At 48.5% G+C, this 27,986-nt stretch overlaps 1 protein-coding gene across 1 annotated transcript; it reads right to left on the reverse strand.

The window, feature by feature from the left end:
* Positions 1 to 23,935: 23,935 nt before the first annotated feature.
* Positions 23,936 to 26,250, reverse strand: LOC149462502 (uncharacterized). Its single transcript, XM_089676792.1, has one exon. It carries the CDS (start codon positions 26,238 to 26,240, stop codon positions 24,930 to 24,932), a length of 1,311 nt encoding a protein of 436 aa, XP_089532918.1. The 5' UTR covers positions 26,241 to 26,250; the 3' UTR covers positions 23,936 to 24,929.
* Between the last annotated feature and the right edge of the window lie 1,736 nt (positions 26,251 to 27,986).

Consider the following 27,986-nt stretch of genomic DNA (forward strand, 5'->3'; position numbering starts at 1 on the left):
GCCTGCACATGAAGAATCCATGTGCAGGCACAGCGGGGTGTCAGACTACTCCCTGGCATAGCTGGGGAGAGGTGCTAACCACACCACAGGGAACAGTTCCTGACCTCCTGCACAGCCTTTGATGTAGGCTTGTGCGGGATGTGGGAACTGTAAGGGGAAGGGAGGGGGGAGGATGAAAGGGATCGAGGGGGAAGCCGTGACAGGAGGGGGGAGGGAGATGAGGGAGAGCGAGGGGGGACCATGACATATTCCTCTATCCCTCATAAGAAGGATTTAAAGGTTATAGAAAATCACTCAACAGCAGACCTAGAATCATTTTGCACATAGACATTTTGTTCTCGGGTTACTCAAGTTTTTGTTGGAAAATAATCCATTCCTGTTGGATATAAATGTTATTGCCAAGCACAAGGCACTACAATGGGGAATAATATGTGTACCGGCCTACACTAATCTTTATGTTGAAGAATGGGAGAAGTCAGTGCTTGGGGAGGAGGCCTTGTCAAGGTACCTGAGCAACATCGCCGGTTGGTTCAGGTACATCGATGATGTCCTCATTCTCTGGCATGGTGAACCTCAGGAAGATGAGAGGTTTGTAGATTTATTGGGATAAAATGAGTTCAATTTGAAATCCACGTATACCTACCATGCTAGGACCATTACACTTTTGGATTTGACTATCCAGAATATGGAGAATGGTACCTCTGTATTTGTGTTGATTTTGGGTGGCTTTGGGGTGTTTTGTATGTTTAATGTAAAGTACACTCTTTGGGCACTAGTGTCTGGTGTTTATTGGCTCCCATGTGCCAGTTTGTTTGTCCTTTTGGGATACCAACCAAACCAGTCACATGTCAGTCTTTTCCCATCTGATCTATGATGGTGCACTCTATATCTCTCCATGATGGATACACTTTGGTTCTTACCTGGATCAAAGGTCCTTTGATCTGAAGCTCCATGGCAGTGAATGGACTTTTATATATTTTTATGGTCATCTGCTTTATGGGCTCCTAGTAATCTGGGTGACATCCAAGTCATGCATAGATGGTATCAGTGGTTCCTGTAGAAATCCATAGATATGGACATTTGTGCATTATTAATTACGGACTAAATCCACCTAGAAACCTGGGGACACAGGTTCTATATGTAGTCTCAGGGGTCCCTGTGGAAGTCCATGTGTGGACATTTCTACCTATGATAAATGACAGGCTAAACCCACCTGGAGACTTTCTCCACACCTGGAGTGTGCTGAGTTCTTGGAGAACGTCTACACAGTGTTTCCAGATTGGCTTTATCACCCCAACGAGCTCGCTCCAGTTCATGGATGTCATCATTATGTTTGGAGGATCTCACCAGTCAGGAGCCTTTCCTGTCATCCTACATGTTCCCTTCTGAGGATTGTTCTATCCTTCCAAACAAATGTATGAAATCATGGATGAGTCCTCCTTCTATGTGATCTAGAAGATCTTCAATCACAATGTCTTTATGGATGAAGTGGATGGCCCAGTTTATATATTATTTATTGCTTTACAGCTTTATTCCCTCCAGGATTCATTCTTTATTTATAGAACCATTCAAGGAAGTGTTCTTACTGTGAGAGATCTCCACCACTATTCCTCTGTGACCATTACATCCTTGTCATTTATGTCTAACATCTTCATTATGAGTGGATTGATAGATATTTTTATACTTTAGGATGTAGTTTTGCATTTTCTTCAACAAAAAGATACATTTTGGAGGTATCTGTTTCTTTGGGTTTACCTTTTTTTTAAATTTGTATTCTGTGTCTGTGGCATTTATGTAATAAAATATCTTTGTTAAACAGTTAGCTGCAAATGATCTAGGTTTATTTTTTCTTACTTTTTAAAATAATTGGTGATCTTCTGTGGTAGACCTGTAAGGTAGTTATTACACAGGAATTGTTATGAGACATTTTGGAGGCAGCAGTTCCTCTGAACTCCACAAGGTGGTGATCTCACTTAAACCCAGACAGGAAGTCTCTATGGAATCCAGGCAGGAAGTGATGTCAGGTACTGACAGGAAGTGATGTTAGATACAGAAAGGAAGTGATCTGGAAGAAAGACAGAAAGTTCCATGTGGCAGAAATAGGAGGATACATTGGTGGAAGTGTTAGCAGAGGAGGTAAGAAGATGTTATTTCCTATTTACACCCAGTAACCCCCCATCACGTCCGTCCTCTTCCTCCACAGTCACGTCCATCCTCTTCCTCCACAGTCACGTCCGTCCTCTTCCTCCACAGTCACGTCCGTCCTCTTCCTCCACAGTCACGTCCGTCCTCTTCCTCCACAGTCACGTCCGTTCTCTTCCTCCACAGTCGCGTCCGTCCTCTTCCTCCACAGTCGCGTCCGTTCTCTTCCTCCACAGTCGCGTCCGTCCTCTTCCTCCACAGTCGCGTCCGTCCTCTTCCTCCACAGTCGCGTCCGTCCTCTTCCTCCACAGTCGCGTCCGTCCTCTTCCCCCACAGTCGCGTCCGTCCTCTTCCCCCACAGTCGCGTCCGTCCTCTTCCTCCACAGTCGCGTCCGTCCTCTTCCTCCACAGTCGCGTCCGTCCTCTTCCTCCACAGTCGCGTCCGTCCTCTTCCTCCACAGTCGCGTCCGTCCTCTTCCTCCACAGTCGCGTCCGTCCTCTTCCTCCACAGTCGCGTCCGTCCTCTTCCTCCACAGTCACGTCCGTCCTCTTCCTCCACAGTCACGTCCGTCCTCTTCCTCCATAGTCACGTCCGTCCTCTTCCTCCATAGTCACTGTGACGTCTTTTATCTCCAGCAGATGATGATACACACATATATAGTGTGGGAACCCAGATGAACCCCTTCAGGGGCAGAACATTCCCCCACTTCCGGGGCCGGAACATTCTCCTCATTGTGGAGATAAATTCTAGTAATATGGTCCTCTAAACAAACAGCACTGACAATAAATAGACAAGACAAGGACCATCCTGACCATACATGGCCTACAAAGGACAATGATGACACTACACAGGCAGCCAATGGGCAATCATTACACTATGCAGCCAACACAATGATGGAGTGCCGGGGTCAGGAGTATGGAGCATAGAGCCCCTTACATTGCTGCTCAGGAGGAAGGAAACATTCCCCGGCCGGCCATGAAGATTATGTTCCATCATTGGTGTCAGAGGGAGGGAAATACTGAGGGGTCTGAGGGAAGTAGAGGAGCTGAGGGGTCTCTCAGGGGTTACTGAGGATGAGAGACTTTGGGACCCCTGAAGGGGTAGAGTAGATGATGGAATCTGGGTGGATAGGGTTGGCAGGTAGCATGTCTCTGAGGGAAGAGAAGGTTGTAGAGCTCATGGGGACTCTGAGGTAGGGAGGGGGGCTCTTGGTCTCTGATTGTCCTCTTACCTGCACTTACTTTCCAGACCTTCTTACAGAACTCCTACCAGGAAAGGAACAAAACCTTCACCTTCTTACCATCTCACTGGTCAAATAACATTTTCCAAGATACCAAGTGGAATGAAGAAGGGAAGTCTTTCTCCCCTTGGTGGGAACTTCTTCTTAGAGGAGGTCTGTTGGTGAATTATCAACTAAAAGGTAGTCAGGAGATCAGTGCTATACATCTTCAGGAGACACTCCAATACCTTCCCATGACACAGGCTCTGGCAGTACCCGGTGCTGGAATTCAAAGCCCCAGGAACCCACCACTCTGTACAATGTCCTGTGTACTACAGTACTTGGCAATAAAAAAACAAGATCCTACCCCCCGCCATCCTCCTACCCACACTAGGCTGTCATTGGAGGGAAGAGAACAGACTCCTCCCCCACAGCTCTCTACTCCACCAGCACCATCCTCCTGCTATCCCATCCAATATCTTCTCTTACTGCAGAGAGTGACAGTGACATCACTCCTGTCAGTCAGCAGGCTGCTGGAGATTGGAGCCTTGAAGCCGGAGTTCTGGTAATTGTCCTGATTATCCAGCAACTACAGCCAATAGTCATCAAGTTCCCCTTCCTGGACATCATGATGAGCCGACATTGACCTCACAGCACTGCCTCAGAGCAAACAAGTCATAGGAAGGATCATATTTATCATTCCTTGTCTGCAGATCTAATACTCATCAAAACCAGTTCAGAGACCAAACAAACCCAACAGAGAAAAGGGGATTTCTGATCCTGCAGGTCAAGAGGGTCCCAGGACCTCCAAAATTGTAGTAAACACTAAACAGTCCAAACTAAATGTCTTCCCATGGGGGAGTAGTTCTTCAATGTCCAGCAACCCTCCTATTCCCCCCTCACATCCACATCCTATTATTGTGTGACCAATACCATCCAAATCATTCTTACTTTCATTTCCCAAAGTTATCCGTCTACAAGGAGACCTGTATAGATCACATGACCCCACCAATGAGGATGGAGGAGGACCGGAGTCACATGACTGAGAAGATACTAAACCTCACCCTGGAGATCATCTACCTGCTGACCGGAGAGGTGAGGAGGATTCTGGGAGGTCACATGACATCACTCTCATCTATATTAATAATACACAGACCTGACCGGAGAGGTGAGGAGGATTCTGGGAGGTCACATGACATCACTCTTATCTCTGTTAATAAAACACAGACCTGACCGGAGAGGTGAGGAGGATTCTGGGATTCTAACATGATATTCCTATTGGTTCTTCAGAGATTTCCTCTTCTGATGTCAGGTGATCATATGACCATCACAGTGCCTCCATGTGACTCCCTAAACCCTGAGAGACACAACATGCAGAAGATTCTAGAAGTCACCAAGAAGATGATGGAGCTGCTGACAGGAGAGGTGAGCGGTGCCGGGAATTCTGGGACATTCTCCAGTAACAGACAAGGGATGTGTCTGGATGGTGACTGTATCATTGTGTGTGTCAGGTTCCTATAAGGTGTCAGGGTGTCACTGTCTATTTCTCCATGGAGGAGTGGGAGTATTTAGAAGGACACAAGGATCTCTACAAGGACGTCATTATTATTATACAGTATTTATAAAGCTCCAATAGTTCGCTCAGCGCTGTACATTACAAAGGGGGACAGAACATGTGACAGAACAATACCAATACAATGCAAAACATGAGGGGATCGAGGGCCCTGCTCTTTCGAGCTTACAATCTAGGAGGGAGGGGGTGGTGGCACAGGAGGAGATAGCTGTGGGGGATGGAGTGGTAGGAAGAGTGGAGGAGGTCAGCAAGTTAGCAGGGGGTGGGATAGGCTTCCCTGAAGAGGTGGGTTTTCAGGATGCGCCTAAAGGAGAGGAGAGTAGGTGATAATCTGATGGGTTGGGGCAGGGAGTTCCAGAGGATGGGTGACACCCTGGAGAAGTCCTGGAGGCGGGCATGGGAGGAGGAGACCAGGGAACTAGAGAGAAGGAGGTCTTGTGAGGAGCGGAGTGTGCGTGCTGGGCGGTACTTGAATATTAGGTCAGAGATGTAGTATGGGGCAGTATGGTGGACAGCTTTGTACGTCAGCGTTAGGATTTTGAATTTGATCCGTTGCGCAATCGGAAGCCAGTGGAGGGATTGGCAGAGGGGGGTGGCGGAGACAGAGCGGTTGGAAAGGTGAATGAGTCTGGCAGCCGTGTTCAGGATGGACTGAAGCGGGGATAGCCAGCGGCGAGGCAGGCCAGTGAGGAGGGAGTTGCAGTAGTCGAGTCGTGATATGATGAGGGAGTGGATGAGCTGTTTAGTGGTTTCTGGGGTTAGGAACGTGCGGATTTTGGCGATGTTGCGGAGGTGGAGTCTGCACGAGTTTGTTAAAGATTGGACTTGGGGCTGGAAGGATAAGTTGGAGTCCAGAATGACACCAAGTACTCTGGCCTGCGGGGCGGGTTTGATGGTAGCGTTGTTGGATGTGATGGAGAAATCAATGGGGGGTGGTGTCCGGGCTGGGGGGAATACAAGAAACTCGGTTTTGGAGAGGTTCAGTTTAAGGAAGTGGAGCGACATCCAGTCTGATATGTCGCTCAGTAGGTGTGTGATTCGGGCGGAGACCGAGGGGGTGAGGTGGGGGGTTGAGAGATAGATTTGTGTGTCGTTGGCATAGAGGTGATAGTTGAAGCCGTGAGAGTGTATGAGTTGGCCAAGGGAGGAGGTATAGATGGAGAAGAGAAGGGGCCCGAGGACAGAGCCTTGAGGGACCCCAACAGAGAGGGGGAGTGAGGGGGAGGTGGTGGCATTATAGGTAACGCTGAAAGAGCATTGTGACAGGTAGGATGAGAGCCAGGAGAGAGCAGAATCTCTGAGGCCGAGGGAGTGTAGTTTTTTGAGGAGGAGGGGGTGGTCGACTGTGTCGAAGGCCGCGGAGAGGTCAAGGAGTAGGAGCACTGAATAGTGGCCATTAGCTTTGGCGGTTAGCAGGTCGTTGGAGAGTTTGAGTAAGGCAGTTTCGGTGGAGTGTAGGGGACGGAAGCCGGACTATAGGGGATCGAGGAGGTTGTTGTCGTTGAGGTGAGAGCATAGGCGGGTGTAGACTAGGCGCTCGAGGAGTTTAGATGTAAATGGGAGCAGGGAGATGGGTCTGAGGTTGTTCGGGTCATTGGGGTCCAGGGAGGGCTTTTTAAGTATGGGGGTGATGTGTGCATGTTTCAGAGGGGAGGGGAAAGTGCCTGAGGAGAGGGAGAGATTGAAGATGTGGGTGAGGGAGCGTAGGATGGAGGAGGAGGAAGGTCGTAGGAGTTGTGAGGGGATAGGGTCGAGGGGGCAGGTGGTGAGGCGGGCATCAGAGAGGATCTTGGAGACTTCCTCGATGGTAGTAAGGTCAAAGGTGTGGAGTGTTGGGGGGCTTCAGTATGAGGAATGTAGGGTGGGGTGGAAGAGGAGGTCAGAGCAGTGGTGGGGCCGTGGGAGAGGGGTGATGAGGGGGTAGCTGAGTGAGGGGGAAGGGGGTTGGAGGGAGTTTGAGCAGCGACGAAATCCCTGCGGGTTAAGTCGAGGGGGAGTGGGGATAAGGGGGTAGCTGTGTGAGAGGGGACAGGTTGAGAGGGCGTGTGAGTTGCGGCGATGTCCTTGCGAATTGTGTCAATTTTGTTTTTGAAGTGATTGGCAATCTCAAGGGCAGTGAGTGAGGTGCTGGGTGGAGGTGGGGGTGGCGAGAGTAGAGAGTTGAAGGCAGAGAAGAGTCGGCGAGGATTGGAGGAGAGGGCCTTGATGAGGGTCAAGAAGTAGGCCTGTTTGGCAGCATGGAGGGAGGAGGTGTAGGTGCGGAAGGCAGATTTGTAGCGGGTGAAGGCTTGTTTGGATTTGGTTTTGCGCCATAGTCGCTCCAGGGCACGACTTTGTCGTTTGAGGGTTTTGGTGTGATCAGTCTGCCAGGGCTGGAGCGGTCGGGGTCTGATGTTGCGTGTGGTTAAAGGCGCTAGTGAGTCAAGGGCTGTTGAGAGCGCGTTGTTGTAGGCAGTCATAGCCAAGTCGGGGCAGGACAGGGGGAGGATGCGGTCGTGGAGTTGATCAGCTGCAGAGTGGAGGGGGGCAGGGTTAAGGTTGCGGAGGTTACGGCTGGTAGTAGTGTGACATTTGGAGGGGTAGGCGTTGGAGGACGAGGAGATAGAGAAGGTGATCAGGTTGTGGTCAGAGAGAGGGAAGGGGGTGTTAGTGAGGTTGTGGGGAGCACAGCAGTTGGAGAAGACAAGATCAAGGATATTACCGTCGGAGTGGGTGGTGGATTGTATGCACTGTGCAAGTGCAAAGGAGGAGGTTAGGTGGAGGAGACGGGCTGTGTCCGGGTTGTCGAGGTTGACAGGGATGTTGAAATCCCCAAGAATTATGGTGGGTAGCTCAGAGGAGAGGAAGAAGGGTAGCCAGGAGGAGAAGTCATCTAGGAAGCGGGGTATGGATCCAGGAGGCCGGTATATCACAGCAATCTTCAGGGGGGTTGGGGAGAATAGTCGGAGGCAGTGGGCCTCGAAGGAGGAGAAGGATAGGGAGGGGGGGTTTGGGAGGACTCGGAAGGTGCTCTGCGGTGACAGGAGCAGACCAACCCCACCACCTTTATGACCGTTAGGTCATGATGGACAATCAGCCGCCCCTCACATCACCGAAGACACTTTAGTGTGATGGAGCATCTAGAACATGGACTTGTGAACACAATGTGTGGATTTTGTGTGTGATGTCACAATAATGAATCTCATGTTTTACAGATGAACTCTTCTTTCCTTCTCTTGGTTTAGGGTGAAGATCTGATGTATATAAAAGTTGAGGTGAAAGCAGAAGAAGAAGAGGCGTATGTGAGGGATGATCAGCAGTCTATGGAGGAGGATGGAATAACGGGGACATTTATAGAGGAGGACACTCCTACAGAGATCAGCACAGGTGGGTCATGAACACTAAATCCATTCCTCCACCCATACTGCTCACTGATTGGTCCAGAGTAGGGCGGGGACTGGGTGATATCAGCCTGTAATCCCCTGGTCACTTTCCTGAGCTGTGTTCCCCGTCCTGTATTCCTGGATTTCTCTCGGATAATCTTCCTTCTCTGTGCTGCAGACACAATTTATGTCTCTAGACTGGATTTATGGAGGTTCTGGGGTTCAGCTGCCAGCAAAATGTGACCTAGGCTCCTGGGACATGTAATTTGGATCTCCTTCCCCATGCCCGGGTCTAGTAAGATCTCTGACAGAACATTTCTCCCAGGGTTCCTTGCTCTGTGGTCTGCTGGCTGTGCCGGGTGGAGGGATATGTCTGTAGTGTCTCAGACCCAAGTCACTGAGTGCAGTCTCAGGAGATGGGAGGCAGCGGTGTGGGATCTCTGCAACATGTCTCAAATAAACAGTTAAAGTGGTTGTAAACCCTCCATATACCCAGAGAAGTGACTGTCCTCAGGTGATACACAGAGATAAAACAAATCCTACATATGTTGCACCTTTTTATTTTCAGCCCTCTCTTCACCTGTTCAAAGTCCAGAATTTATACAGCTTGTCTGAGAAGTCAGAAAAAAGGGGAAGAGAGATGGTCACATTCTGCAGAGCTCAATAAAGTGAGCTCTGAGAGATGATTGGAGGGAAGGGACACACCCCTTTCACACAGGAACAGAGCTGAGGCTTTCAATCATAGGCTGTGAGCTGGAGCTCCTCCCCTGTCACCTTTCTTCTCTTGGTGTCAAGAACATTTGTCAGAAGTGACTCATGCTGATCGTATAGGAAGGAGACAGCAGACAGAAATGATACTTTGTGCTCTGGAGTGAGACAAGTACACAATGTAGAGGGATATGTTTGTTCATATTCCATGTCTGAGGGTTACAACCACTGTAAGTGATCTCTGATTACTAAACACCAATTTGATGTGATCCTTACACTATTTATTAGTGTCGCCCCCCTTGTCCTGAATAGAGGTACTATGTGGGTGTTAGTTTGTGGCTGGGCTGTACTTGGCTCAGGCTGATTGTATAGTTCTTCACTTGGTTTCTCCCTGAGTTTAGGTTGTCTTGTGATGTCTCACTGTGGCCAGTAGATGTCACTGCTATCACTGGACATAGGATGAGATTTCACCAACCAAACTAAAGGGATATAAACTAGTTGCCAACCTCAGATAGCTGAATGACGGCTACACTGAGGCCGGCCAGTTCTGGGTAGGCGTCATATGATGTCCTCCCAGAACGTGCTTTCCTGCTCACCCCCGGGGGCGTGCACCCGGTGATCTCCATGATCGCTGTGTCCTATGGACACAGCTGATCATGTGATGTGGTAAAAGGCCAATCACAGCGGCCTTTTACCACGTGATCAGCCATGTCCAATGGCACGCTGATCACCAGGAAATGCAATTGCTGGTTATCGGCTGCACTTTCCTCACACTGTCAGATCGTGAGGAAAGTTCTGCCGAGAACCGACAGTTGTTAGAGCGGGGATCGGCACCGATCATCAGTGCCCTGATGAGTGGTGCCCAGCAGTGCCACCCAAAGGTTCTGCCCACCTGTGCCCAACAGTGCACCCACCTGTGCCTACCAGTGCCACCCACCAGTGCCAATCAGTGCAGCCCAGCAGTGCTGCCAGTCAGTGCCGCCAGTCAATGCCTAGTAGTGCTGCCAGTCAGTGCCCAGCAGTGATGCTAGTCAGTGCCACATATCAGTGCTGTCTATCAGTGCCGCCTATCAGTGCTGCCTATTCATGCCACCTCATTAGTGCTGCCTATCAGTGCCGCCTATCAGTGCCCATCAGTGCTGCCTATCAGTGCCCATCAGTGCCGCCTATTAGTGCCCATCAGTGCTGCCTATCAGTGCCCATCAGTGCCGCCTATTAGTGCCCATCAGTGCTGCCTCATCAACGCACATCAGTGAAGGAGAAAAATTACCTGTTTGAAAATTTTTATAATAGAAACAAAGAATCTTTTTTTTTTTTTTTTTTTTCACTTTTTTTGTTTATAGCACAAAAAGTAAAGCGCCCAGCAGTGATTAAATACCACCAAAAGAAAGCTCTATTTGTGAGAAAAAAAGATACAAATTTCATATGAGTACAATCTTGCATGACCGCGCAATTGTCAATCAAAGTGCGACAGCGCTGACAGCTGAAAATTGGCCTGGTAAGGAAGGGGGTAGAAGTGCCCTGTAGGCAGGAAGGGGGTAGAAGTGCCCTGTGGGCGGGAAGGGGGTGGAAGTGTCCTGTGGGCAGGAAGGGGGTGGAAGTGTCCTGTGGGCAGGAAGGGGGTGGAAGTGTCCTGTGGGCAGGAAGGGGGTGGAAGTATCCTGTGGGCAGGAAGGGGGTGGAAGTGTCCTGTGGGCAGGGAGGGGGTAGAAGTGTCCTGTGGGCAGGGAGGGGGTAGAAGTGCCCTGTGGGCAGGGAGGGGGTAGAAGTGCCCGGTAGGCAGGAAGGGGGTAGAAGTGCCCGGTAGGCAGGGAGGGGGTAGAGGTGCCCGGTAGGCAGGGAGGGGGTAGAGGTGCCCGGTAGGCAGGGAGGGGGTAGAGGTGCCCGGTAGGCAGGGAGGGGGTAGAGGTGCCCGGTAGGCAGGGAGGGGGTAGAGGTGCCCGGTAGGCAGGAAGGGGGTAGAAGTGCCCGGTAGGCAGGAAGGGGGTAGAAGTGCCCTGTAGGCAGGAAGGGGGTAGAAGTGCCCTGTAGGCAGGAAGGGGGTAGAAGCGTCCGGTGGGCAGGAAGGGGGTAGAAGTGCCCTGTGGGCAGGAAGGGGGTAGAAGCGCCCTGTGGGCAGGAAGGGGGTAGAAGCGTCCGGTGGGCAGGAAGGGGGTAGAAGCGTCCGGTGGGCAGGAAGGGGGTAGAAGCGCCCTGTGGGCAGGAAGGGGGTAGAAGCGCCCTGTGGGCAGGAAGGGGGTAGAAGCGCCCTGTAGGCAGGAAGGGGGTAGAAGCGTCCGGTGGGCAGGAAGGGGGTAGAAGCGTCCGGTGGGCAGGAAGGGGGTAGAAGCGTCCGGTGGGCAGGAAGGGGGTAGAAGCGCCCGGTAGGCAGGAAGGGGGTAGAAGCGCCCTGTAGGCAGGAAGGGGGTAGAAGCGTCCTGTAGGCAGGAAGGGGGTAGAAGTGCTCTGTAGGCAGGAAGGGGGTAGAAGTGCCCGGTAGGCGAGGGGTTAGACCACAAATGTCCCATATTGCAGCTTAGCAATCATTGGGTGTGGCGGCTGCATTCCTTTTCCTTGGCTCTTTTCCATGTTTTCACCTGGTGATCCGGTCATTAACACACCTCCCGTATTAGAGCGCCCCCACTGTGGAGACAGCAGCATGGTCAGTCTGGGGGGAGGGGAGTGTTAGATGTACTAGCAGATATAAAAACAGTAACTAATTGAAGCCAAACTCCAGCTCACACTTCATAATCCGTTACATCAAAAAGGTTTTTTTTTCCTTTTGGGATAAAAGTTTTACATAAATAAATAAAAGCTGCTCATTGTAAGCCCCCTGTCAGTGGTAAGTGGTCTGCCTCATCCCTGTATCACATTCTGCTGTAGAGTTTTTATAAAACAGATTTACGGGCTAGATCACCAGATGAATATAGAAGAAAACTAATGCAGCCATCACATCTCAGAATCGGTAAGCTGCAATATAATATTTGTGTTTAATATGGATTAAGTTAACATTTATATTTTCTTCAGCCAATCCAGTAGGAGGTTTATGCCCCTGGAGCATGCCGGGGGAGGAAATGAATATTTGGGACAGGCCATGTGCCCTTCCCCTGGGCTGAGGTGTAGGGAGGTGCTGCTGGACGGAGCTCTGCTGTTAGGCCCAATAGCCTGTTTTGGGGCCTAATGTGTGAAGTGGTCCTGAAGCTGTCCTGTCTGGTCTGGAGGAAGCTGTGCCAAGGAGGAGACCCAGGGGAGGCCCCTGGCTGGAGGGAGCCATGAAGAAGGCTGGTCTCTCAGAAGGACCCGGTGACTCTCTTGGAGGACGCACTGACATTTGGGAACGTGCTTACAGAGTCATTCGGTCGGCTTAAAGGTTCTGACACTGTGAGGCTGGACATTGATCTGCAGAGTCTGTCGGTGATCTGTCATGGTATCTGGGTCCCCTAACCCTCACCTCCCCAACCCTTCTAAATAAAACTTTAGAAAGACAAAAGTGACTGGTGCCCAATATCCTTTCTCAGTTCCCGTATTTTAGCCATAAACTCGGCCCTGGGATAAATTGCTAGACCACCCCTGACCTCTGGAGGTGCCATCCTGCCTTTGGGGTGTCAAAGGGGTTCTACATTCATATTGCACATTACATAGTACTGACCTCTATACTATACATTTGTTGTATATTAGAGTCCTGTCCCCTGCACTATATACTCTATGTTGTACATTACATACTCCTGACCCCTGCACTATATACTCTTTGTTGTACATTACATACTCCTGACCCCTGCACTATATACTCTGTGTTATACATTACATACTCCTGACCCCTGCACTATATACTCTATGTTGTACATTACATACTCCTGACCCCTGCACTATATACTCTTTGTTGTACATTACATACTCCTGACCCCTGCACTATATACTCTGTGTTATACATTACATACTCCTGACCCCTGCACTATATACTCTATGTTGTACATTACATACTCCTGACCCCTGCACTATATACTCTGTGTTATACATTACATACTCCTGACCCCTGCACTATATACTCTATGTTATACATTACATACTCCTGACCCCTGCACTATATACTCTATGTTGTACATTCCATACTCCTGACCCCTGCACTATATACTCTATGTTGTACATTACATCCTCCTGACCCCTGCACTATATACTCTATGTTGTACATTACATACTCCTGACCCCTGCACTATATACTTTATGTTGTACATTACATACTCCTGACCCCTGCACTATATACTCTATGTTGTACATTACATACTCTGGGCCCCTGCACTATATACTCTGTTGTACATTACATACTCCTGACCCCTGCACTATATACTCTGTTGTACATTCCATAGTCCTGACCCCTGCACTATATACTCTATGTTGTACATTACATACTCCTGACCCCTGCACTATATACTCTATGTTGTACATTACATACTCCTGACCCCTGCACTATATACTCTATGTTGTACATTACATACTCCTGACCCCTGCACTATATACTCTATGTTGTACATTACATACTCCTGACTCCTGCACTATATACTCTATGTTGTACATTACATACTCCTGACCCCTGCACTATATACTCTATGTTGTACATTACATACTCCTGACCCCTGCGCTATATACTCTATGTTGTACATTACATACTCCTGACCCCTGCACTATATACTCTATGTTGTACATTACATACTCCTGACCCCTGCACTATATACTCTATGTTGTACATTACATACTCCTGACCCCTGCACTATATACTCTATGTTGTACATTACATCCTGCCTGATGTGGGCGGAGTCCTGGTTTGGGGGAACCAATCAGCTCCTGTCTAGTAATCCTCTTTGTCTTTGTATTTTAGTCCATGGCCGGGAGATGAGGAAAACCTCCGAGGATTGTCTCACTTTGTCTCCAGACTGGAAAGTAGAAGATGAGGACATCACACAGTATAGTCCAGGAGAAAACCCGGCTCCCTCCAATGTCCATCCGGCACCACCCAGTGTAGATGGACCATCGGATTCCTCGTATCCTGAGGAACCTCGGACTGTGCGGGACCGGGCCGGCCTTCCAACAGGGAAGAGGTTCTCCTGTACCGAGTGTGGGAAGGGTTTCCATTATAAATCTCATCTTAATATCCATAAACGATCTCACACAGGGAAGAAGCTGTTTTCCTGTCCTGAGTGCGGGAAATGTTTTTCATGTAAGTCCCACCTTTCAACACATCAGAGATCTCACACGGGGGAAAAGCCATATTCCTGTCCTGAGTGCGGGAAATGTTTTTCAGAGAAGTCCAATCTTTACACACATCAGAGATTGCACATGGGGGAAAAGCCGTATTCCTGTTCTGAGTGCGGGAAATGTTTTTCAAATAAGTCCTATCTTTACACACATCAAAGATGTCACACAGGAGAGAAGCCGTTTTCCTGTTCTGAGTGCGGGAAATGTTTTTCGCAGAAGTCCAGTGTTTACACACATCAGAGAACTCACATGGGGGAGAAGCCGTATTCCTGTACTGAGTGCGGGAAATGTTTTTCACGGAAGTCCAATCTTTACAAACATCAGAGATGCCACACGGGGGAGAAGCCATATTCCTGTTCTGAGTGCGGGAAATGTTTTTCACAGAAATCTGATCTTTACAGACATCAGAGATCTCACACAAGGGAGAAGCCACTTCCTGTCCTGAGTGCGGAAGTCCTCTGAAGTCCTGTCTTCCTGTACATCAGGGGTCCCACACAACCCTGGAGGTGTATTAGTGCCTTGAGTGCGGGAAATGTCTTCTAGATGAATGTTGCTGGACATCCCAGCTCTCATGTGGGGAAGAAGCACACCCTGATATACACCTCAGATATACTCCATGGCTGATCTTCATCATGGAAGAATCAGTTGATAAGGAGATGAGAGGCCCCCAAAGACATGGATGAAGTGCAGTAAATGTCGGGGTGCAGAGTGGTCAGTAGATCCTGGAAATGAAGGACACAACTTCAGCCCTTCTTGGGTGTCGGAGTTGCGTTTCCTGATAATGATATAGCGGGTTACAGAGCTAGAAGCCGGGAGAGCCCAGATCTCGTTATCGGGGAACTTTACACAGACAACAAGAACTTCTGAAGTTGATGTCCTTCATTTCAAGGCTCTACAGAACAGTGGTGACCCCGAAGCATCTCTCTGTCTTCAGTCCATCCTTCTCCCATCCCCCAACAGGAGGGAAGGAGAACTCCGCCCCAAACTAGGGGGGAACTTTCCTCTCATTATTTCCCTTGGCTTCTGTGTGGGTTTGGGTGGTTGGAGGAGTGCGGCACGAGAGGGAACACAGCTTGTTGTTCTATGTCTACATATGGGGTCTGGGTAGAGGGGATCCACCGGAAAATATTTCTACTCTTTGATTTTGTGCAAATCGTTTCTGTTTTCACTTTGAAGGGCGATATTATGTGTGGTTTGTAAAAGGGATTGGCCCAATAGATACCGCCCCACTTAGAGAATAGATGAACTAATATGACCAGCAATCATTCAGCCATGTCAGCCAGTAATCTATAGATATGAGAACCATGAGAAGATCCCTAGATGGATCCATAGACATGGAGGAGGGTGTGCAGCTTTGTAGAGTTGTCATTCCTACTATAGTCCATGATGTGGGACTTCTCTTGTCCTCATTACATTGGAGGACAGAAACTCTTCCATTGTGACGTTTATTCCCGAGCTCTCCCAGAATCCCTCAGCTTGGAATAATGGCCGCTGTGTCTGCAGAAACGTAGAGAATACTTCCATATACCGCGTCTCTTCATCTTGTTCATCCTTCTCGTTGGCAGAACAATGACATCTCAGGTAGACTAGAGGATGTGGGGACCACCCCGGGATTATTTGGTGTTTGTAATCACCTCCCCCTTGTTCCTGCACTGAGGGGTCCCGGCTTCCATTCCTTCTCTATACAAATAAATACTTCAGTTGGGGAGAAGTTTGTCCCTTGCGGGACTTGAGACCTGAAAATGACCCTTGTCTATTATTTGGTATAATAACTCCCATGGTTCAACCCGGGGAAACGATGAGAATATGATCTTCCTCATAGAAATTCTAACAAAAGGCAACATTTTACATTTTAGGTCAAAAATCATTTTAAATTGTTCCCCATTTATACAGAAGGAATGTACGTGCTTTGTCACTGAGCGCTCTGCTAGACAAAGGTTTTATCAATAGACCCCGAAATGTCAGGAGATATATTGTATTATATTGTATTGTATCATATCATAGTGTATTATATTGTATTATATTGTATTATATTATAAAGACGGGAAGTATGGAGCAGATAACTGAACAGACCTCCCAGCAATGTCATTACCAGGCTGCAGCTAGGGGGAGCTCTAATGTTTAGAGTCGACCACAGGAGAGTGATTCCTTCTAGCTCATATAGACATACAACAATTATAGTGAAGTGAGACTTTTGAGGCACAACATTATACATTGTAGCACCCTCCTAGTACAGCCAGGGGGAGCTACACCCTAATGGTGTGATAGCCAGAGGGGTCAAATTGTGGTCAGGGCTGAGAGTCTCTGCAGGCAGCCCCTCTGGAATATCCCCGTTTTGAACCTTTTAGAAGAGGGCCTTGGAGGAAGTGGGTGGATCTGAGGAGCCAGCCAGGCTGCACTATTCAGGGATTTCAGCCAATCCCCAACAGAAGGCTTGACAAGGGGCTTGGACTCCCTTAATAGTGTAAGAGCCTGCTGAGTACTAGGAGTGGGGAGTGGAGTGTGAGCAGTCAGGTGGAAGATGTGAGGCTGGAGGAAGGAGGCCTAGTGGGATGGGGCCTGCCTGCAAGCCTAGAGTTGGAAAGGTTGGAACCCACTGCACCACACCACACCACAGAGACCTGCACCGCACCATAGAAACCCGCACTACACCACAGAGACCCGCACCACAGGAACCCGCACTACACCACAGGAACCCGCACTACACCACAGAAACCCACACTACACCACAGAGACCTGCACCACACCACAGAGACCTGCACCGCACCACAGGGATCCGCACCGCACCACAGAGACCCGCACCGCACCACAGAGACCCGCACCGCACCACAGGAACCCGCACTACACCACAGAAACCCACACTACATCACAGAGACCTGCACCACACAATAGAGACCCGCACCACACCACAAAAACCCATACTACACCACAGAGACCCGCACCGCACCGCACCACAGAGACCCGCACCACAGAAACCCGCACCGCACCACAGGAACCCGCACTACACCACAGAAACCCACACTACATCACAGAGACCTGCACCACACAATAGAGATCCGCACCACACCACAAAAACCCATACTACACTACAGAGACCTGCACCGCACCACAGAGACCCGCACCACAGAGACCCGCACCGTACCACAGAAACCCGCACCACAGAGACCCGCACCACACCACAGAGACCCACACCACAGAGACCAGCACCACACCACAGAGACCCACACCACAGAGACCAGCACCACACCACAGAGACCCACACCACAGAGACCAGCACCACACCACAGAAACCCGCACTACACCACAGAGACCTACACTACACCACAGAGACCTGCACCACACCACAAAAACCCACACATCAGAAACCTGCACCACGCTCCTACAAACACAGTCCCACACATGTGATAGCTATTCTCACAAAGGGGGCCCCACAATTCACTCCATGTCCACAGATACTCATACCAGCTCCCATTAACCCTTTCACTGCCAGGGCCATTTTTGCACAAATGGGAAAATGCAGATCTGGGGCCTGAAGGTTAGCTAAACCCCTCCCCAAAAAATATATTTTCTAACGTGGTGATTGTTAAGGTGTTCCCCGTACACAGATTCCCCTTCATATCCGCCTTTATTTCCTCCTTTCCCCCATTTTCTATGTTGGGATCTTTTCTACAATACTTTGTTATAATAATGGAACACGTTGTGTATTGTATTGTACACCAATAATAATGACTCCGCCCCCACATTCCAGACAAGGGATCTTCCTGACCAATCGGATTTCTTCCTTTACTATTTCCTGATTATTTTTGTAATCTTCTTGAAAGTGAAATCGTAATAAAAAATGTATTGAACAAAAAAAAATCCTGTGTGTGTGTGCAATGATGACTACGTTGTGTATCCAGAAACGGCTGGTCGGTGACACTTCCATATACAGCCCAATGAAGTGACAAGGAAGCCCTAGAACCCTTTGGAGGAACCCTGGCTGAGAAAGGCTGGACTAGGCAGTCACATATCTCTGCCCCCCTTGCAGGGTTCCCAACCCTCCGTGACTTTTATTACTGACACAACATGAAATTGAATAGAATGGATAGATAATGTGGACATTGTAGTCAATGGAAGGTGATGAAGGGACAGGCAGAATCAAGCTCCTTGATAGTAGAGGCAGACCTGATCAGTCCTCATGGGGGTCACATACATGTATAATAGACCCTGGTGGTGTCATGGAGGACAATCCTCAGGTATCCTCATATGTAGATGATAGTCACTGAGATATCAGATAAAGCCACACGCTGCTATCTCACACTTGGCACAAAGACAGCCAGTAGATGGATGTAAAGAGATGACGGAACGGGGCACTTGTAGAGTCAAAGGAGGCAGCGGTCACCATTCACTTTCAGCACAGGAGAGTCCCTCAATCCTCAGTGAGGTCATATACATACATGGCAGACCCATATAGATCCCATAGGGGGTAATCCACGTAGTCATCCACGGATAATTGTGGTAATAGCAGTGTTGCCAGTATATGGATGGCGGGTTATAATGACAGGATAGATAGTGCAGTAGGCAGTGGGTGAGCAGAAATATGAGACTGATAGAGCCCTGTGTGCCAGCGATAGGAACAAGGACATCAGACAGGTGGAGCTCAGCCCAGCAATTTCCATGAATGGGGACTCCCGCAGTGTATTACTGCCTTAGTCCAAAAAACAGAGTCCGCTCACCCATCCAAGTGCTGTTTGCTAATGCATTGTCCTCCCGCTGCATAGTGGAAGTGTAGAGGCACGCCGTGTAATCATCTGTGGATGAGGAGGTCTGCAAAGAGGTCTAGTGTGTCCAGAGCGGTGCGGCCAGGTGGTGAGGCTGTGTGGAGAGGCCTGGATGCCGGGGACACGGGTGTCATGATGCTGTGACGTCAACGTGTTTCCTCCACTGAGTCACGTGAGCTTCTTCAGCCCACAGCACACCGGACACACTAGACCTCTTTGCAGACCTAATTATCCACGGATGACTACACGGCATACCTCTACACTTCCACTATGCAGCGGGAAGACAATGTATTAGTAAACAGCACTTGGATGGGAAGGAGAAGGAGCCAAGAGAAGATGGAGAGCAGGAGGAACCTGGAGAGGATGGGGAGGTGAAGAAGCCTAGAAAGGATGAGAAGGAGCCTAGAGATGATGAGGAGGAGAAGGAGCCTAGAGAGGGAACAGAGCCTAGAGAGGAGGGGGAGGGGATGGAGCCTAGAGAGGATGGGTGGGGGGCAGAAACCTAAGGAGAATGGGAGAGAAGGAGACAAGGGTGGATAGGGAAGGGGAAAAAAGTATAGAGAATGGGAAAGGAGCATAGAAAGGATGTGGAAGGGAAGGAGCCTAGAGAGGACAATGAGTGGAAGGAGCCTAGAGAGGATGAGGAGTGGAAGAAGCCTAGAGAGGACAGGGAGTGGAAGGAGCCTAGAGAGGATGAGAAGGGAAGGAGCCTAGAGAGGATGAGAAGGGAAGGAGCCTAGAGAGGATGGGAAGGGAAGGAGCCTAGAGAGGATGGGAAGGGAAGGAGCCTAGAGAGGATGGGAAGGGAAGGAGCCTAGAGAGGATGGGAAGGGAAGGAGCCTAGAGAGGATGGGGAGTGAAGGGAACTTAGAGAAATTGTAGGCAATTGAGCTTAGAGAGTTTGGGGGGGTGGGGGGTGGTAAGCAGCCTAGAAAGGATGCGGTGGGGAAGGACCATGGAGAGGATGGGAGGGGAATACATTTGAGTAAGTTTCTGGCACTACAGACTCCATGCAGTCACCTCTGCCATTCAGCACTTGCCATTGTCCTCACTGTGTTCATTTTCTACAAACACCAACCCATAGGTGCCTCCCTCCCAGGAATACAGAACACATTTTCTCAGATGATCCCAGTATTGGACCCATTTAGTATGCTGGACATGAAAGTATTCTGCATCCAACCTTCTGGAAAAGACAAACATATTTCCTCCCCCCCCATCCCTTCACTGGGTTGTTTTACAGAAGAACTAAAGGCATTGATTTTCTGGAGAGTGGAGAGGGGTTAGACCTCCTGTTGGTTTCTATTGCTGCCTCGGCCTTCTTTAGGGAGATTCAGCCTCTCTATTTGTCCTGTTTACAATTATTACCGAAAGTGATATAAAATCCTGAGATTTGGGGTGTCACCAGAACAGGATCAGGAAGAGGACTCCCTATGACACCATTGTATGTAGGGGGCGCTCTGCAACTAGATTTTACACCATCGTATATAGGGGCAGCTTTCCAAATATATTATTACACACTGTACAGTATTCTCTCTCCGCCCTCTACATTGTAACCCCCCCGGGACACCCCCCATGTGTACATCTGGAGGTCATCTTTCCAGAATCATTCCAATGATGAAACACACACCCCCAGATTAATACAACACATGTACTGGTGGTCCAATCAGAACCCTCCAGACCCCAGCAGTGCACACCCCCAGATTAATATGACACATGTACTGGTGGTCCAATCAGAACCCTCCGGGCCCCAGCAGTGCACACCCCCAGATTAATATGACACGTGTACTGGTGGTCCAATCAGAACCCTCCAGGCCTCAACAGTGCACACCCCCAGATTAATACAACACGTGTACTGGTGGTCCAATCAGAACCCTCCAAGCCCCAGCAGTGCACACCCCCAGATTAATATGACACGTGTAATGGTGGTCCAATCAGAACCCTCCAGGCCCCAGCAGTGCACACCCCCAGATTAATACAACACGTGTACTGGTGGTCCAATCAGAACCCTCCAGACCCCAGCAGTGCACACCCCCAGATTTATATGATACGTATACTGGTGGTCCAATCAGAACCCTCCAGGCCCCAGCAGTGCACACCCCCAGATTTATATGATACGTATACTGGTGGTCCAATCAGAACCCTCCCGGCCCCAGCAGTGCACACCCCCGATTAATATGACACATGTACTGGTGGTCCAATCAGAACCCTCCAGGCCCCAGCAGTGCCCCCAGCCCTGAATTCTCTCCAATGGAACTCTCCAGTGAAATCTCCTCTCATCAATTACTAGCCGGATTCTCTCTATTACCTCCTGTATGCACAAAACTCCCCCAAATCTCTCCCCTCCTCACCATCCACTAGAAATTGGAGGAATTGTTTCTTCTTCCTGAAATCCAGACCTAGAGAGGAATAGAAAAGAACCAACAAACCCCACAAAGTCTTTTTATAGAGATTTATTCCATCAAATCCAAACTATTCTACACATATTTATTCCATGGAATATGAAGAGATTTTTCTATCAATAATCCCATCAAATCTGCGTGTTTATTGGACTTTATTCCCAGCAATAATCAATCAGGAATCCATGCCGGCAATCATCAGATCAATAGGAATGTTTCCAATATCCAGTGATCACGGTTTGATCCTCCAACATAACCAGTGCACAGAATGATAAATCTATCCCATGAAATGGATCTTATTGATTGGTTGATGTCATTGATTGATCTATTGATTCCCTTCTATGATAGAATAGATTGATTTCTCCATGTATTGATCATCCTCTCCATGTATCTCTTCACCTTGTCTAACATCATACAAATCCTGAATGCTATAAATCTCAGTCCTGTCCATGAATTGTATGTGACTCGGGTCTTTATAATACCATATACTGGACTGTTACTTCATTCCCTATTTTATATCGTCTTCTTACACCTGTCCTGATGAAGTGACACTTTGAAGCCATGAAACGCGTTGATGGTGTATTTTACATTCACTTGTCCAGTAAACTCCGACCTTCTGAAGAAAACATTTCAGAGTTTCCTCCTTTACTATGGGCTCCTCTGCTGACCTCACCCTCATTATTTCTTGAGGTGAAAGTTCTCCACCGGGATCCAAATTCTGCTTAGTATATGATGATCCGTAATTCCCCCAAAATTACCAAAACTTTATTCTCCAGGGCCTCTAATAATAGATGTTTGGGGGTTTATCTCATCTTCAGGCCCAAAATCTGCATTTTCCCATGTGTGCAAAATCATGCAGAAACAGCTCTGGCAGTGAGAGGGTTAATGTGGGCTAGATGGGATCCCTCTGCTGGGGTCACACTGTACACATTAGAGCGCCCCCTAGCTGCAGCCTGGTAATAACATTGCTGGGAGGTCTATTCACTGCTACATACTTCCCACCTTTATAGAAACATATAAATGGTTAGCACTTCCTCCTAGAAGAACTGGGGTTGTTGGTTTGAATCCCAACCACTGCCATACCTGCCTGGAGTTTGCATGTTCTCCCTGTGCCTGCATGGGTTTCCTCCAGGTACCTGCGTGGGTAAAGACATGCTGGAAGGTAATTGGCTCCTGTCCATATTGGCCCCTAGTATGTGTATGTATGAATGTTAGGGACCTTAGACTATAGGCTCCTCGGGGGCGGGGACTGATGGGTAATAAATATGTAAATTGATGGCCCTATATAAGTAGCTGTAATCATCTAGGAGTCTGTTCATAAAACAATTGCACAGCAATACACCCGGTGAATGTGCCTGTCATTCCCTCTGTGTGAATGGGATGGGGGGAGTAGAGGGAGTAGGCTCTGTGCTGGGCGGGGTGAATGGTTTCCATGGATATAAAATGGAGAATACCACATTTGGCAATAAGATGGTTCTAATTTCTATGATACTTAGCGCCATCTAAAGGCCAGAAAAGTATGGCATTTATTTATTGACTTTGTAAAATCATCCTTGCCCCTAGGTGGATGCTGCACCCATCCCCCGCCGGGTCCAAGTGTGAGAACTCAGCGATCACGTGATTGCTGACCATGAGTTCTCACAGCTGTGCTGAGCAGAGAGTGATGACTGTCAGTCACCGCTCTCTGCCCTGCCCCCCCACACTCACTGGGCTGTGGAGGGGGAGGGTGTGGCTGGTCGAGACTCTGATGTCGGGATCTTTCGCCAGACTGGACCGGCTGAGTGACGTCAGCTGACAGCGGGCTTCACCTGAAAACGGGTCACAGGAGTTCAGAATGAACTGCACTCCTCTGATCCACAGGAGAAGTACAGACAAAAGAGCTTTGCCTGAACTTCTCCTTCAAAGAATATGTTCCTCCAACATGTCCTATTCCTGATCTGTGCCGGCTGTCCCATGTCCTGGTATGAAGACGTCTCCTCTTCTCTCTGTATTGCTTCCTTTGTGTGAGATCCCCGGTGATCCTGCCAGTCCCTCTGATTTCCTATTAAAACTGACCACACTAGGCATGAGAGCTCAGCATGGTCAGTTCTGTAGCTGTGCTGGGAGCTCAGTTTGCTATCCTCCAATCATCAGACTTGTCCTGAAATCCCCCCTCCCTGCACAGCCATTCACTGGGAAGGCCAGTGAACTGAAGATAAGTGATTGCATGAATAGTAGTAAGGAGAATGTCACTTCCTGATATCATTGCTTACTACTAGTGAAATCTGTGAATGATCACCGAGGTCACATGGTACAGGGCTATTCCCAACAGACTTGTACCATGTGACAAGCTGGGACCAATCACAGCTCTCACAGTATTTCTCAATGGCTGCAGGAATGCAGCCGGAGAGGAGAAATTATTGCTTTTACAGCCTTTAAGGGTGTAAAAAAACATAAATAATATAAAAAAATAAAAATGTAAATTTTTTTTTTAATTATAATTTTTGGTTATAAACTAATTTGTTTTTTTTTACTTAAAAGATATCTGAATACATTTTGGCCAAAATTTATGAAGAAAGATTATTTATTTGCAACATTTTATAAGACTTTTTTATAACACTTTTTTTTCAAAGTTTTTGGACATTTTCATTTATATAGCAAAAAAAAAAAAAAATTCCAGCAGTGAATAAATACCACCAAAATAAAGTTTTATCTGCCTCAGTGCGGGAGTGTGACCTCAGAGTGCGAGAGTGTGACCTCAGGGTGCGGGAGTGTGACCTCAGAGTGCGGGAGTGTGACCTCAGGGTGCGGGAGTGTGACTTCAGGGTGAGGGAGTATGACCTCAGGGTGCGGAAGCGTGACCTCAGGGTGCGGGAGTATGAACTCAGGGATTAGTATGTTGCCTTGTCTGATGAAGGAAACCAAGGGCTCTATTTATAGAACATTCATTGGACCAATGAGACAATCATTCCTCCAGCTGTGACAACATCCGGCCTATGGTAAGTAACACAGTGCTTTCCTATGATCGCCGGCTCCATCTAGTGGCCACAATGAGGTGATTTTTCTGAAATCTCTCCATCAGTAAAACTAGCCCAATATGATATTATGGCCACTAGATGGAGCCAATGATCATAAGAAATAAAATACGGCCAAAACTCCTCCCAGCTGGAGAATGCCGGTCACATCCATTCAACATTGTTCTCCATAGACCTCCAAGTGTTTGTGAAATCTCCCACCACAAAATGTACTCAGCCAATCACAGGGCAGGACTCCATTTTTATTCTCCTGCCATCAATGGCCAACCCGGTCCCACACTTCATCCATGTCTTTGGGGACCTCTGATCTCCTTATGAACTGTTTCTTCCATGATGAAGATCAGCCATGGAGTATATCTGAGGTGTATATCAGGGTGTGCTTCTTCCCCACATGAGAGCTGGGATGTCCAGCAACATTCATCTAGAAGACATTTCCCGCACTCAAGGCACTAATACACCTCCAGGGTTGTGTGGGACCCCTGATGTACAGGAAGACAGGACTTCAGTGAGGAACATTTCCCTCACTCAGGACAGGAATACAGCTTCTCCCTTGTGAGATCTCTGATGTTTGTGCAGACTGGACTTCTCTGAAAAACATTTCCCACATTTAGGACAGGAAAATGGCTTCTCCCCCGTGTGAGATCTTTGATGTCTGACAAGTTTTGATTTTTCTATAAAACATTTCCCACACTCAGAACAGGAATACAGCTTCTCCCCAGTGTGAGATCTCTGATGTGTGTAAAGATTTGATGACTTTGAAAAACATTTCCCACATTCAGGACAGGAATACGGCTTCTCCCCTGTGTGAGATCTCTGATGTGCGTGAAGACTAGCCTTGTCTGAAAAACATTTCCCGCACTCAGGACAAGAATATGGCTTCTCCCCTGTGTGAGATCTTTGATGTTTGTGCAGAATGGACTTCTCTGAAAAACATTTCCCGCACTCAGGACAAGAATATGGCTTCTCCCCCGTGTGAGTTCTCTGATGTTTGTACAGACTGGAATGCTCTGAAAAACATTTCCCACACTCAGGACAGGAATATGGCTTCTCCCCTGTGTGAGATCTCTTATGTTTGTGCAGACTGGAATTCTGTGAAAAACATCTCCCGCACTCAGGACAAGAATATGGCTTCTCCCCCGTGTGCGATCTCTGATGTGTGTAAAGACTGTACTTCTCTGAAAAACATTTCCCGCACTCAGGACAGGAATATGGCTTCTCTCCCGTGTGAGATCTCTGATGTCTAAAAAGATGGAACTTCGATAAAAAACATTTCCCACACTCTGGACATGAATACGGCTTCTCCCCAGTGTGAGATCTCTGATGTGCGTGAAGACTAGCTTTGTCTAAAAAACATTTCCCACACTCAGGACAGGAATGCGGCTTCTCACCCATGTGACATCTTCGATGTGTGAAAAGATATGACTTATTAGAAAAAGATTTCCCACACTCAAGACAGGAATACGGCTTTTCCCCCGTGTGAGATCTCTGATGTCTGTAAAGATTGGACATCACTGAAAAACATTTCCCACACTCAGGACAGGAATGTGGCTTCTCCCCCGTGTGAGATCTTTTATGCACATTGAGATAAGATTTAGAACGGAACATCTTCCCGCACTCAGTACAGGAGAGACTCTCCACTGTTGGAAGGCCGGCCCGGTCCCGCACAGTCTGAGGCTCCTCAGGATATGAGGAATCCGATGGTCCATCTACACTGGGTGGTGCCGGATGGACATTGGAGGGAGCCGGGTTTTCTCCTGGACTATACTGTGTGATGTCCTCATCTTCTACTTTCCAGTCTGGAGACAAAGTGAGACAATCCTCGGAGGTTTTCCTCATCTCCAGGCCATGGACTAAAATACAAAGACAAAGAGGATTACTAGACAGGAGCTGATTGGTTCCCCCAAACCAGGACTCCGCCCACATCAGGCAGGATGGGGAGCACAGCTCAGGAAAGTGACCAGGGGATTACAGGCTGATATCACCCAGTCCCCGCCCTACTCTGGACCAATCAGTGAGCAGTATGGGTGGAGGAATGGATTTAGTGTTCATGACCCACCTGTGCTGATCTCTGTAGGAGTGTCCTCCTCTATAAATGTCCCCGTTATTCCATCCTCCTCCATAGACTGCTGATCATCCCTCACATACGCCTCTTCTTCTTCTGCTTTCACCTCAAATTCTATATCGATTGGATCTCCACTCTAAATCAAGGAAATGAGAGAAAATATCATCTGTAAAATGTAAGATATATGATTGTGACATCACACACAAAATCCACACATTGTCTCCCTTCACAGAAGCAGATCACATGTGATATGTGGGTACATTTCCCCTAAATACCGCATGCCATCCTGAAACTGTCCATTTCCTATCCCGTGTTGCGGTATTGACCACAAACACTGAACACGCTCAGTAAATACCGCATGAACAGGCGTTACATTCACAGAAGGAAATAAAGAATGAAATGCATGCGGTCATTAATTAGTGGTGGAGACATGTGGCATTCAGGAAATGTGTACTGCTTGGTAAAGAGTGGCAACAAAATATTAAGAAAATGGCGTGGGGTCACCCTCCCGGGTCTGGTATAGATTTTGAGGGGGACCCCTTGTCAAAATGAAAGAAATACATACCAGACCCCTATCTGAGCATGCTGCTGGCAGGTCAGGAAAGGGGGGACAAGCAAGCGACCCCCCCTCCTGAAACATACCAGGTCACATGCCCTTAATATGGAGTGGATGCTCTGGGGCAGGGGGGCTTTGCTCCCCCAGAGCACCTTGTCCATATTGATGGGGACAAGGGACTCTTCCCCACAACCCAGGCTAGTGGCTGTTGGGGTTTGCAGGCAGAGGACTTACAAAATTTAACAATGGGGCCCTCAGATCCCTCACCCCATGTGAATGAGTATGGGGTACATGGTACCCCTAATTATTCACCCCCAAAAAAGTATTCTTTTAAAGACAGCAGGCAGTTTTTGACAAGTCCTTTATTAAAAAAGCAAAAATAAAGCAAAATGTCCCCCCGGTGTAGATCCATCATCAATCACGATGCTCGCTGTCACCGCTGACTCGGAAAGAAAAGCTCCGCTCCCAATGAAGACTCCCCTCTGTCTGACAGCTCTGCTGCCTCCTGCCACTAAATATACTAAGGGACGGTGCCACTCGGTGACGTCACTGACCGGGGCATGTTGTATTGGTGACATCACTGACCGGGGCATGTTGTATTATTGGTGACGTCACTGACCGGGGCATGTTGTATTGGTGACGTCACTGACCAGGGCATGTTGTATTGGTGATGTCACTGACCGGGGCATGTTGTATTGGTGATGTCACTGACCGGGACATGTTGTATTGGTGATGTCACTGACCGGGGCATGTTGTATTAGTGACGTCACTGACCGGGGCATGTTGTATTGGTGACATCAATGACCGGGGCATGTTGTATTGGTGACGTCACTGACCGGGGCATGTTGTATTGGTGACGTCACTGACCGGGGCATGTTGTATTGGTGATATCACTGACCGGGGCATGTTGTATTGGTGATGTCACTGACCGGGGCATGTATTGGTGACGTCACTGACCGGGGCA

This window comes from Staurois parvus, unplaced genomic scaffold, assembly GCF_062004578.1.
Source record: "Staurois parvus isolate SC_StPar_1 unplaced genomic scaffold, SC_StPar_1.0 ptg000174l, whole genome shotgun sequence".
Lineage (NCBI taxonomy): Eukaryota > Metazoa > Chordata > Amphibia > Anura > Ranidae > Staurois > Staurois parvus.

Bases quoted from the DNA above. Each gene is read 5' to 3' on its own strand.
- LOC149462502 (XM_089676792.1), bottom strand. From the start codon at position 26,240: ATGAGGAAAACCTCCGAGGATTGTCTCACTTTGTCTCCAGACTGGAAA.